This window comes from Lontra canadensis, unplaced genomic scaffold, assembly GCF_010015895.1.
Source record: "Lontra canadensis isolate GAN:19392208 unplaced genomic scaffold, GSC_riverotter_1.0 scaffold51, whole genome shotgun sequence".
NCBI lineage: Eukaryota > Metazoa > Chordata > Mammalia > Carnivora > Mustelidae > Lontra > Lontra canadensis.
Window position 1 is genome coordinate 6,969,562 of NW_022631045.1, and position 12,587 is coordinate 6,982,148.

General features: G+C 33.9%; 1 protein-coding gene across 1 annotated transcript in view; it reads right to left on the reverse strand.

Annotated features, from left to right (window-relative positions):
* Nucleotides 1-1,358: 1,358 nt before the first annotated feature.
* CCDC122 (coiled-coil domain containing 122) overlaps nt 1,359-12,587 on the reverse strand; it is a 36,797-nt gene continuing 25,568 nt past the window's right edge. Inside the window, 1 exon segment of the mRNA XM_032873968.1 lies at nt 1,359-2,160. Within this exon segment, the coding sequence (XP_032729859.1) occupies nt 2,011-2,160 (150 nt within the window). The 3' untranslated portion in view covers nt 1,359-2,010.

Consider the following 12,587-nt stretch of genomic DNA (forward strand, 5'->3'; position numbering starts at 1 on the left):
TTCCCTGAACACTTTCCATATAGGTTTGAAGGAGGAGAATGAAGATGGCAGCCTCCCAATCTCTGGCCAGGAGGAGGTGAGATCCCAGGAGCTGCCCTCTTTAGTGAGCCCTCAGAGAAGAGCAGTCAACCGTGCCTGTCTCCCTGGTCTTTAGCAATGTTCCATAATCACCCAGCTTGTGACCAACCATTTCTATCTCTGGAGCACGGCCCCATTTGGAGTCTCCAAACCCAGCAGATTTCTTCAATGTGCTTCTGCACAATTCCTCCCAGAGGAGGAGGGGGAGTATCCCTTGGATCTGCCACTTTTGGGGTCTCTACTCAAAGAGTAGTGGCCCGACTGTGCATTGGATCATGGTTTATGGCAACCCTGAGCTGAGATCCCACTCCATGGCTCTGTCTTTGCAACCGGCTTCCCTGCTCTGATACCTGGGAGCTCTGCTGCACTCAGACATCCCCAGTCTCTCTGTGAATCTGAGGTTCCTGAAACCACACTGTCCCAGTGAGGGTTCCACTCTCCACTAAGCCACCAAAGTAACATCCCTCAGTGGGGCAGACTTTTAAAAGTTCTGATTTTGTGCTCTGTTGTCCTGTCATTTGCCAGGAGCCAGCTGGCAGAGCCTTCCTATCTTCCCAAATACCCTGCAGTCTATCTTTCCAAATATTGCCTCAAATTCATTTCTCTGCACATCCTACCTTGTAGAAAGTGGTAGCTTTTCTATTCATAGGGTAGCTGCTATTCTTTTCTTCGATCTCCTATTGAGTTCATAGGTGTTCAGAGTGGTTTGATAGCTATCTAGCTGAATTCCTTGAATCAGACGAAATTGAGGTCTCCTACTCCTCCACCATCTTGCTCCTATCCCGGGTTTAACTGTTCTTATTTGTAACTCTATTTCTGAGTTGCCTGCCAAAGTTGATTGTGTTATAGCAAAGCCATTTGAAGTTAGTTATAATAAGCCATGTTGATTCATAATAGGATTATTAATGTTAGACATAGCAAGATTATTAATATCAGGTTCTTTATCAGCTCTCCCCTTATTTAGTCTTAGGCATGAAGAAAGGTGAAAAGAAAATGAACTTAAGATACCTTTTTGATGTTGTTGTTTTGAAAGGATTTAATCTAAAAAGTAAATATTTAAAGACCATTATATTCAATATTATTTTTTCTAATCCTAAAAAATTGATTCAGTGGAGCCAAAAAAAGGAGCACTTTTATCTTAACATGGACAAGTTAAATTTTGAAATGTTGCCATGGACATAGAATATGACTTACAGTGAGAAAAAAAAATACACAGCAGTCTATATTTACTCACATTCTTTTTTTTTTTAATTAAGAGCTGGTATTTGCCTTACATGATGTCATAACTTCAATTTTGTCACAGAATAGTACTAAAGAATAGTACTAAAGACGGAAAATTAAACAAAAAGTTTTATGCCTTGCAACACTCTAAAATTGTGTTATTTAATAAGAAAAAATGGTTGCTACCTTCTGAATGAAAGAAAAACATAAAATACCTGAAGCATTGAACATATATTATTGTAAATGTCAATATTTATGGACTACTGTGAAGGCAGTGGTAAAAAAGCAAGTTTTAATAAAAAGTTTGAAACAGAATCATTTAAAATATCTTAACAATTTAAATCATTATAACTTCATGCATTTCTTTTCTACATTTTTATTTCATATGATAGTGAAGGCAACATGTTTGTAAACAGGCATTCATGAGTATAATTATATCTTACATACTCAAAATATTTATACAGAGTCTTCTACCAGACTTCTGTCAGCATTCCTATTGTCTATCCACTGTTATCAATTGCAGGTTTGGAAGGCACTATAGCAAAGAGATTAACTGATTCAAAAAAAGAGAGAGAGAGAGAGAAAATATATGTGTTATTAAGACAGACCTCTCTTAGTAGATGCTGGTTAAGAATCCAAAGAATTTTCCCAACCTTTTGTCCTATCATTTTTGTTGACATAGTCTGTGTTCTACATTGTCCTTTGGCCATGTTAATCTTTCATTCCAATGCGTTTTCTTAGTTCAGCTGCAGTTTTTTCCAATTGGTGAATGTTCCATTGCCATTGTCTTTTATTTGACTGAATTTTGTTCACCTGACAATGCAAACGCTTAAGAATTGCACCATATCTCTTATGTTGCACCTATTAAAAAAACAGTACACATCAACAGGGCTTGAGAAGGATAAGTAGTAAATAGCCATAAAGGATATTTTGACTCCTTTAAAGAAGAGAACACTTGATTAGAAATTACTCACTGTAAATAATAATGGTAATAAAAATCAACAGTAATAATAGCTATTCAAAACTTATTACATGTTAGATACTATACTGAGAGCTTTTTAGGCATAATTATATTCTCATAACACCATATGATGTAGATGGATATTATTATCTCTATTTTTGTACAAAAAAACCTGAAGATCAAAGAGTTTAAGTAATTCAACCATGGTTTATGGCTAACAAGTGATGATATTTGAGATCTGAATTCAAGCAAAGAATCTGTGATCAGTGCCTTCAAGTTATCGAAACAGTTACCAGTTTGGAATAATGGTTTCATTCCCTATATCCAATGGTTCACTGAAACATAGACCCATCCATCTCAAAGATTCAAAAGATCATGTAGTCATAACAGTAAGTAGAACAGTATATTTATGCTGAGCTAGGCAAGGCTACACTGGAAAGCAATGAAGCATGGTGGAAAGTGCAAGGTTTTTGGTGTCAGGCCATGAGAAAAGAGAAAGGAAAAAAATTCATGATATTAATGTTATCTATACAAAAAATACTTAATCTTCTTTTTTACAACAGCTTTATTAAGATAAAATTCACATATTATACAATCCATCCTGTAAAGTGGACAATTCAAAATGGTTTTTAGTACATTCACAGAGTTGTACAACTGTTACCACAATCAATTTTTAGAACATATTCATTATGTCAAAAGATAGTACCTGCTAGCAGTGACTTCCCATTCCCATACCCCCACTCTTAGCACTAGAAAATTACTAATCTTTCTCTTTATATAGATTTGCCTATTCTGTATATTTCTTATAAATGATATCATACAGTACATTTTTTTTGTGACTGTCTTCTTCAACTTAGCATAATCTTTTTAAGGGTCTTCCATGTTGTATGTATGTATTAGTACTTCATTCCTTTTCACTGTCAAATAATATTCCATTATAGAATAATATCAAAATTTATTTACCCAATTCATCAGTTGATGGACATTTGTTTCCAGTTTTTGGCTATTATGAACAATACAGTTATGAACATTCATGTGCAAGTTTTTGTGTGAATTTATGTTTTCACTTCTCTAGAGTCTATACTGAAGAACAGAACCGAGGGATCATTTGGTAATTCTGTGTTCAACCACTTGAGCAATTGCCAGACTGTTTTCCACAGCGACTGTACCATTTTTACATTCCCGTGATTCCTGTGTGTGGGTTCAAATTTCTCTACATCTTGAATCTTCTCTCTGCTTTTCCCCCATCAAAGGTTACTCCATCTCTGTTTCCAAGCCCCTCCCTCAGCACAATTTCTTTACCTTTACTATGCCACGGGTTCTTTCAACAGTATGATGAATACTATGGACTCCTTAGAATAATGTTGTTTTTTTTTTAAGATTTTATTTATTTATCTGACAGAGAGAGATCACAAGTAGGCAGAGAGGCAGGCAGAGAGAGAGGAGGAAGCAGGCTCCCTGCTGAGCAGAGAGCCCGATGCAGGGCTCAATCCCAGGACCCTGAGATCATGACCTGAGCCAAAGGCAGCGGCTTAACCCACTGAGCCACCCAGGCACCCCAGAATAATGTTTTTAATACATAAAATAAAACAGTCATGATTACCAAGGAAATAAGTTATATTGAAACAACTCTGCAGCAGTAGCAGGGGAACAGGGACCAAGACACTCTAAGTATTCCAAAGTACTGCTATAAAAACGAAGTGAAAACTCATCCACAAAAAAATTCACATAAGTTCCTATAAACTTTATGTCTTTTTAAATGTCCAATTTTTTTTTAATTCTGTGAATTCAGATAATTCATTGAAATTGGTGGAATTAGGCCTGCTAATATGTTGGCAAAATAAAAAAAAGACTTGAAAATGATTAGAAATAAATTAGAATAAACTGAAACATCATATTAGATATGAAGCTGGTTCAAAAGAAGATTTTTTTAAAACATTGAAAATATTTCTGTATTAAAAATATATATCCACTATACATAATATATTTATATATAATATATATTCATTGGTGTATCCAATAGAATATATATCCAATAGAAGAGGAAGAGTATAGTCACTAAATATGTTCATACCTCTGTTCATAGAATATATTCATAGAAATAAAATAACTAAAACAAATTTTTGGTTAATCAAAAGCTTTGGTCAGTTGCATAGTAGCATTCTTCTAAAATTATTCTTCAATAGTTAAGCTGTGAAACTAATACAGAATAGATCAGAGTAGAGCTGTGCAAAGTCCGTTAGGGGAAATCCAGATCATCAGTCATAGCTAGATGTCACAGAAGATTTTAATACTTCTAAAGAAAGAATATATCTTTAGAAGAGGTTTTGTGGAGAATGTAGTATATACATAGAAAGGTGAAGGAGTCAACACTGGTAGGGATTATTTATCTGAGAAGTATAACTCTGTTATGGAGATTGGCTCTTTGAGCACCCAGAGCCAGAGGCCAAGAACAGTCAAACTCAGATAACAGCTTTGATTTCCATGCTCACTAACTAAACTTGAAATAATTTGGCTTCCAAGGTAGGTAGTTTCCTTATAGGAAGAAGAAGCACTAATGACTGATATTTATCTGGTTTCCTTTAGAGTTTTATTATTATAAACTAATAAACTGATACTTGAGCTTTATATGTCAGTTTCTTGTAGACTGTACTAACATCTCTCCATGTCTTCCAAATGCTGGGACACTAACAAGAATAACTTTCTAAGTTTCCAAGGCTAAAAGGCAGTTTTGATCAAGAAGTGACTTTTTTTTTTTCACATGCCAATATTTCATTTATCTTATTTTATTTTAATTCTGGTTAACATATAGAATTATATTAGTTTCATGTGTATAATATAGTGATTCAACAATTTCATACATCACTCAGTGCTCATCACACCACAGGTACACTCCTTAATCCCCATCACCTCTTGCCCCTATCCTGCCACCCACCTCCCCTCTGGTAACTTACTGGAATTTAAATAAAAACTTGAAACTAAACAAACAAACAAAAAACCCCAAACACAACAACCAAATAAAACATCACACACACAGACACCACCACCACCAACAAATGCACAAAGGGAAAAAAAAAAGAAAGAGGGAGGGACCAGACATGACTTTATAAAGGCCAAGTTTGCCTTGTGAGCTTTCTTGAAAGACAAGCATTTGTTCAGCCTCTACTGGTAATGTTCAGACTTTGAATATCTGTTTGAATATCAATTCTGAATATCAAACTTGAATATCTGTAGGCACTAAGGATGTAAATGGTTCTGTATAGAACTGAACTTTTTGCCTCTAGGAAGTGGATGGGCTACTACTCTCCGTAGTTACCGTTGCTGGCTAGGCAGAAATAAGAACAATAGTGAAGGAGGGATGGGGCCAACGAAACACAGTGGCAAAAAGAAAGCAAGGCCCTGTAAAAGCCAAATCTGATCTCATCAATGCTTTTTTCTGTGTTCCCTCCACTCCAGCCACCCTGTTCTTCTATTCTCTGAGCCAAGGTATGTTCCATCTTAAGACCTTTACACTTGCTTTTTCTTTTTCCTGGAAATCTCATCTTCAGATCTGCATGCTTTGCTCCTTCACTTTTAGGATTTTGCTGAAAGAGTCCTTCTCAGTAATGTTTTTGATGGCTGCAAGATCTAATATTTCATCTTCTCTTTCCCTGCAGTACATGTATTACATATTCCCTTCTCTGTTCCATTTTTTTTTTGTCCTTAACACTATCCTTAGCTAATAGGTCTTACTTACATATCTTTTTTGTCTGTCTCTCCAGCTAGAATGCAAATTCATAAAGACATATATTAGAAAGTGTTTTGTGAAGAATGTAGCACATGTGTAGGAAAGTGAAGGAATCATGTGCTATTTTATTCACCACTCCATAATCAGAGCCTAAAGAGTAATTAGCACATAGTATGAGCACAATAAATATGTTGAATAAATTACTTAAGAATTATGTGTATAAAATGAGACAGCTTTTGGAAATCAAATGATGGCTACCCTACTTTGAGAAGAATGTTATATAAAATATATTGCTAAATTCTGTATTGTTCATAATGTAACAAAGACTCATAAAATGCCATTGTTTTACAATGGAGAAAACGCTCTACTTAAAAGACTTGGAGATCACTGTTCGTCATTTGAACATGTCATATAACTTCTCTTTTAGTTATTTAATCTAAAAAGTATGGTTAAATATACTTGTGGAAGTATAAAAACACAGATTTTTAAGGCTATGGTTAAATGACTTTTGACAAATGTATACACCCATGTTGTGTCAGTATTTCATTCTTTTTATCATTTAATAGTATTCCATTATATGGATATTCCTCAATTTGTTTATTCATTCTGTTCTTGAGGGTCATTTGTAGTGTTTCTCTTTTGGGGCTATTATGAATAAAGCTTCTATGAACATTCATATGCAAGTTTTATTTTAAGACATTTTTTTCCCTTGAGTAAACACATAGGGATGGAATTGCTGAGACATACAATGTATTTGCCAATTTTTTAATAAACTGCCAAACCATTTTCTAAAGCAGTTGCACCATTTTATAATCTCACCAAAAAAGCAAGAGAGTTCCAGTTGCTTCATACCCTTAACAACATTTGGTATTACCATTCGTTGTAATTTTAACCCTTCTATTGGTTGTGAAATGATATCCTATTGTGGTTTTAATTTTCTTTCTTTTTTTTATTTAAAGATTTTATTTATTTATTTGACAGTCAGAGATCACAAGTAGGCAGAGAGGCAGGCAGAGAGTAAGAGGGGGAAGCAGGCTCCCTGTGGAGCAGAGAGCCCGATGTGGGGCTCGATCCCAGGACTCTGAGATCATGACCTGAGCCGAAGGCAGAGGCTTAACCCACTGAGCCACCCAGGCATCCCATGGTTTTAATTTTCATTTCCTTGATGGTTAAAGATGCTGAGCATCTTTTCATGAACTTAGTGGCTATCCTATGTGTTCTGTGAAATTTGTTTATATCTTTTGCCCATTTTTAAAATGGATTAAGAGCTCTTTATATATAGGCCCTTGATATAAGTCTTCTCTGACCTGTATGTATTGCAAATATTTTTACTCCTATAATTTTGTCTTTTCATTCCTCCCCACCTTTTTTAAGCAGCATGTGGTGTGGGGTGAGGGTAGAGGTGGAGAGAGAATCTTAAGCAGGCTCCCCACTGGGCATAGGGTTCAATCTCACAACCCTGAGATCATGACCTGAACCAAAATCAAGAGTTGGATGCTTAACCAGCTGAGCCATCCAGGCACCTCTGTCTTCATTTTCTTGATAGTATCTTTTGAAGAATGAGGTTTCAAAGTTTAAGTTCAAGTGTATCAATTTTTTTCATTATAGTTAGTGCATTTTGTGTTCTAAGAAGTCTTTGCTTAACCCAAATCTTAATAAAGATACTCTCCTATGGTTTCTTCTAGAAGCTTTAGAGTTTTAGTTTTACATTTAGATCTCTGATCTATTTCAAATGCATTGTTACATGAAGTAGGCATTGTTGTGAAGTAGACACAGGGGTTCATTTTTTCCAAACAGATATCCAATATCCAATCTCCAATCAAATTGACAAAGTTATTGGTTTTTGAACTGTGTTCTGTTCCATTGGTCCATTTATTTATCCTTTCATCAATACAACTGTTTCTTAATTGTAGCTTCATAATAAATCTTAATATCAGTTAAGGCAGTATTACAACTTTATTCTTCTTTCTCAAGTTTGTTTTGGCTAACTAGATCCTTTGTATTAGCATATATATTTTAGAACAGCTTGTCAATTTCTACAAAAAATATCTACTGAGATTTTTATGGAATACTGTTGAACCTATAGATAATATTTTGGGAATGTTGACATTAAAATATTGAGTTTTCTAGATCATGAACTTAGTATATCATTCCATTTATTTAATGTTCTTTAATTTCTCATTAATATTTTTATTATAGAAGTTTTATAGTTTTTTCATGAAATATCTTAGCAAATATTTTGTGTTCTTTAGTGTCAATGAAGAGTTTTGTTTTATTCATTTCACTTTTCAGTTGTTTGTTGATACTTCTTGGAATCTATATAGTAATACAATTGATTTTTTGTCTTAACCTTTTATCCTGCGACCTTACTAAATTTACTTGTTTATTAGTCTTTTTGTAGATTCTTTAGATTTAGATTTAGATTCTACATAAGCAATCATTCTGTCTGTAAATATAATTTTACTTCTTTACAATCTTTATGCCATATTTTCTCTTGTCTTATAGCATTGATTAGGACTTCTTAATATAATGTTGCATAGAGAAGATAGGATAATACATCTTTGTTTTATTTCCAGTCTTTGGGGGAAACCATTCAACATTTTATAGTAAATATGATGTTGTTAGCTGTAAGTTGTTTTATAGATGCCCTTAAATAGGCTGAGAAAATTTCCTTTTATTCTTAATTTGCTGAGAGTTGTTATTATTAATGGTGTTGAATTTTGTCTAATGCTGTTTCTGCAACTATCAAGTTATTTCTTTTTAACTCCTTTGATTTTGTTAATGTACTGAATTACCTTGTTTACTTTTTGAAAGGTGAAAATCAAAACTTTCTCTTTCTCTCTCTCTCTCTCTCTCTATATATATATATATATATATATGTATTTGAATTCAATCTGAAAGATTTCATTAGGGATTTTTGCATCTATACTCATAAGGGACATTGGTCTCTCATTTCTGGTAATGTCACTGTTTGTTTGTTTGTTTTTATATCAGGGTTATGCTGGCCTCCTCAAATGAGTTGGAAAGAGTTTCCTCCATTTTCCGAAAGAGTTTGTGTAGGCTGGGTGTTATTTATTCTTTAGATATTTGATAGAATTTACCAGTGATGACACATCAGTCTGATATTTTTCTTATGGGAAGGGTTTTACTGATAAATTCAATTTCATTGATTCCTACTTCACACCATTTATAAAGCCTAACTTGAAATAGATCATAAGCCTAATCACACAAGTGATTTCTTGTGTTAGTTATATGTGTGTTTTTCTAAAAATTTGTCCATTTCCTCTAAGTTGTTAAATTTACTGACATAAAATTGTTCATAATAGGACTTTATCACCTTTATAAGTCTATAGTACCTGAAGTAGTGTCCCCATTGTTTTCTTTCTTTTCTTGATCCATATTGCTATGGTTTATCAATTGTATTAGTCTTTTCAGTTTTTGGTTTTGTTGATTTTTTTCTCCTTTTTTTTCCCCCCTGTTTTCTAATGATTTCTGCTATTTATCATTTTATTTCTTCCATTTGATTTTGGCTGAATTTATTCTTATTTTTCTAGTTTCTTATGGTAGAGGCTTAGATAATTATTTTTAAAGTTTTTTTCTTTTCTAATATAGGCATTTAAATATATAAAATTTCCTCTAAACACTGCTTTAGCTACAACTCCCAATTTTTCAAATATGTTTTCATCATCAATAAATACAAATATTTTCCTTTTAAAAAAGTTTTTATTTATTTATTTAGGAGAGAGAGAGCATGAGCCAGGGGCAGTGGGGGAGTGGCAGAGGGAGAGGGAGAAGCAGACTCCCCTCTGAGCAGGGAGACTGAGGCAGGGCTATATCCCATAACCCCAGCAATCATGACCTGAGCTGAAGGCAGATGCTTAACCAACTGAGCCGAAGGCAGATGCTTAACCAACTGAGCCACCCAGGCACCCCTAACTTCAATTATTTTCCAATTCTTGTGATTTTTTTTTTTCACTCATGGGTTATTTAGCTTTATAATGCCCAATTTTAAAATGTTTATGTATTTTGTAGCTATCTTATGGTTATTGATTTCTAATTGAATTCTGCTGTGACTGAGAGCTTCAAATTGTTTGCAATTTATCACCTAGTGTATCCTTTATCTTGGTGAATGTTCCATTGGCACTTGAAAATAACATACAATCAATAGTTGTCAGTTGGACTATTTTATAAATAGTAGGTTAAGTTAGTAGGTAAGTTGTTCAAATTTTCTATGTGCTTACTGATTTTCTCTACTGTTCTAGCAATAATTCCAAAAAGTTATTAAAATCTCCAATATGATTGTAGATTTGTCTCTTTTTATTTTTAGTTCTGTCAATTTTTCTTATGTGTTTTGAAACTCTGATTAGGTGAATTAACATTTAGTTTTATTATTCCTTTTTCATTAATTGAATCTAGCTTAGTAGTCTGTACTCTGAAATCTACTTGATATTAATAAAACCAAAACCAGCTTTTTTTTTTTTTAAGTTTTTATTTTATTTTGTTAACATACAGTGTTATATTAGTTTCAGGTGGACAATATGGTGGACAATATGGTGATTCAACACTTCCTGTGTTGTATGTCATCCTGTGCTCTTTAATCCCTATTATCTACTTCACTCCTACCCCCCACGCAGCTCCCCTCTGATAACCATTGGTTTGTTGTCTGTAATTAGGAGTCAGTTTCTTGATTTCTCTTTCCTCTCTCTCTCTCCTTTCCCTTTGCTTGTTTTGTTTCTTAAATTCCACATATAAGTGAAATCATATGGTATTTGTCTTTCTCTGGCTAATTTTGCTTAGAATACTCTCTAGCACCATCTGTGTCATTGCAAACAGCAAGATTTCATTCTTTTTTTACAGCTGAATAATATTCCATTATATATATGTATGTATATGTATATATACCATTTCTTTATGATGGGCAATTGGGCTGCTTCCATATAGCTACTGTAAATAATGCTGCTATAAACATAGGGGTATATGTACCCCTTTGAATTAGTGTTCTTGTATTCTTTAGGTAAACACCCAGTAGTGTGATAGCTGGATCATAGGGTAGCTCTATTTTTTTTAAGGAATCTTGAAATATCTTTTGAGGAACCACCATATTGTTTTCCACTGAGGTTGCACCAGTTTGGATTCCCAACAAGAGTGCACAGGGTTCCTTTTTCTCCACATCCTCATCAACCCTTGTTGGTTTTTTTTGCTGTTGATTTTAGCCATTCTGACAGGTGTGCAGTGATATCTGATCATAGTTTTGATTTGCAATTCTCTGAGGATAAGTGATGATGAGCGTCTTTTCATGTCTATCGGCCATCCGTATGTCTTCTCTGGAGAAATGTCTGTTCATATCTTTTGCCCATTTTAAAATTGAATTATTTGGGTTTTGGGTGTTGAGATTTGTAAGTTTTTTTTTTAATATTTTTGAGTACTAATCCTTTATTGGGTATGTCATTTGCAAATATCTTCTCCCAATCTATAGGTTGCCTTTAAGTTTTGTTGATTGTTTCCTTTACTGTGCAGAAGCTTTTTATTTTGATGTAGTACCAATAGTTTATTTTTAGTTTTGTTTCCCTTGCTTCAGGAGACTTAACTGGAAAAATGTTGCTATGGCCAATGTCAAAGAAATTATTGCCTGTGTTCTCTTCTTGTATTTTTGTTGTTTCAGGTTTCATAGTGGGATCTTTTGTCCATTCTGAGTTTATTTTTGGGTATGGTGTAAGAAAGTGGTCCAGTTTCATTCTTTTGCATGCAGCTGTCCAGTTTTCCCAGTATCATTTGTTAAAAAGACTGTCTTTTTCCCATTGCATAATCTTGCCTCCTTTTTGATGATTAATTGACCTTATAATTGTGGGTTTGTTTCTGGGCTTTCTATTCTGTTCTATTGATTTATGTGTCTATTTTTGTCCAGTATCATACTGTTTTGTTTCCTAAGCTTTATAATGTAACTTGAAGTTGGATTGTGATACCTCTACTTTTGTTTTTTGCTTTCAAGATTGCTTTGGCTATTCAAGGTCTTTTGTGGTCCCACAGATTTTTAGGATTGTTTATTTTAGTTCTGTGAAAAATGCTGTTGGTATTTTGATAGAGATTGCATTAAATCTGTAGATTGCTTTGGGTTGTATAGACATTATAACAATATTTGTTCTTCCAACCCATGAGCATGGAATGTCTTTCCATTTATTTGTGTCATCTTCACTTTCTTTCATCAGTGTGTTTTATAGTTTTCAGAATACAGGTCTTTCACCTCTTTGGTTAAGTTTACTCCTAGATATTTTATTATTTTTAGTGGAATTATAAATGGGATTAATTTCTCTTTCTGCTGCTTCATTATTAGTGTATAGAAATGCAACAGATTTCTGTATATTGATTTTTTTTATCCTGTTACTGAATTCATTTATCAGTTCTAACAGTTATTTGGTGGAATCTTTAGGGTTTTCTATGTATGTAGTGTATATAATGTCAGGTCATCTGCAAATAGTGAAAGGTTTACTTCTTCCTTACCAATTTGGATGCCTTTTATTCCTTTCTCTTGTCTGATTGCTGTGGCTAGGAGTTCCAGTACATATTGAATGAAAGTGGTGAGAGTAGACAACCTTGTCTTGT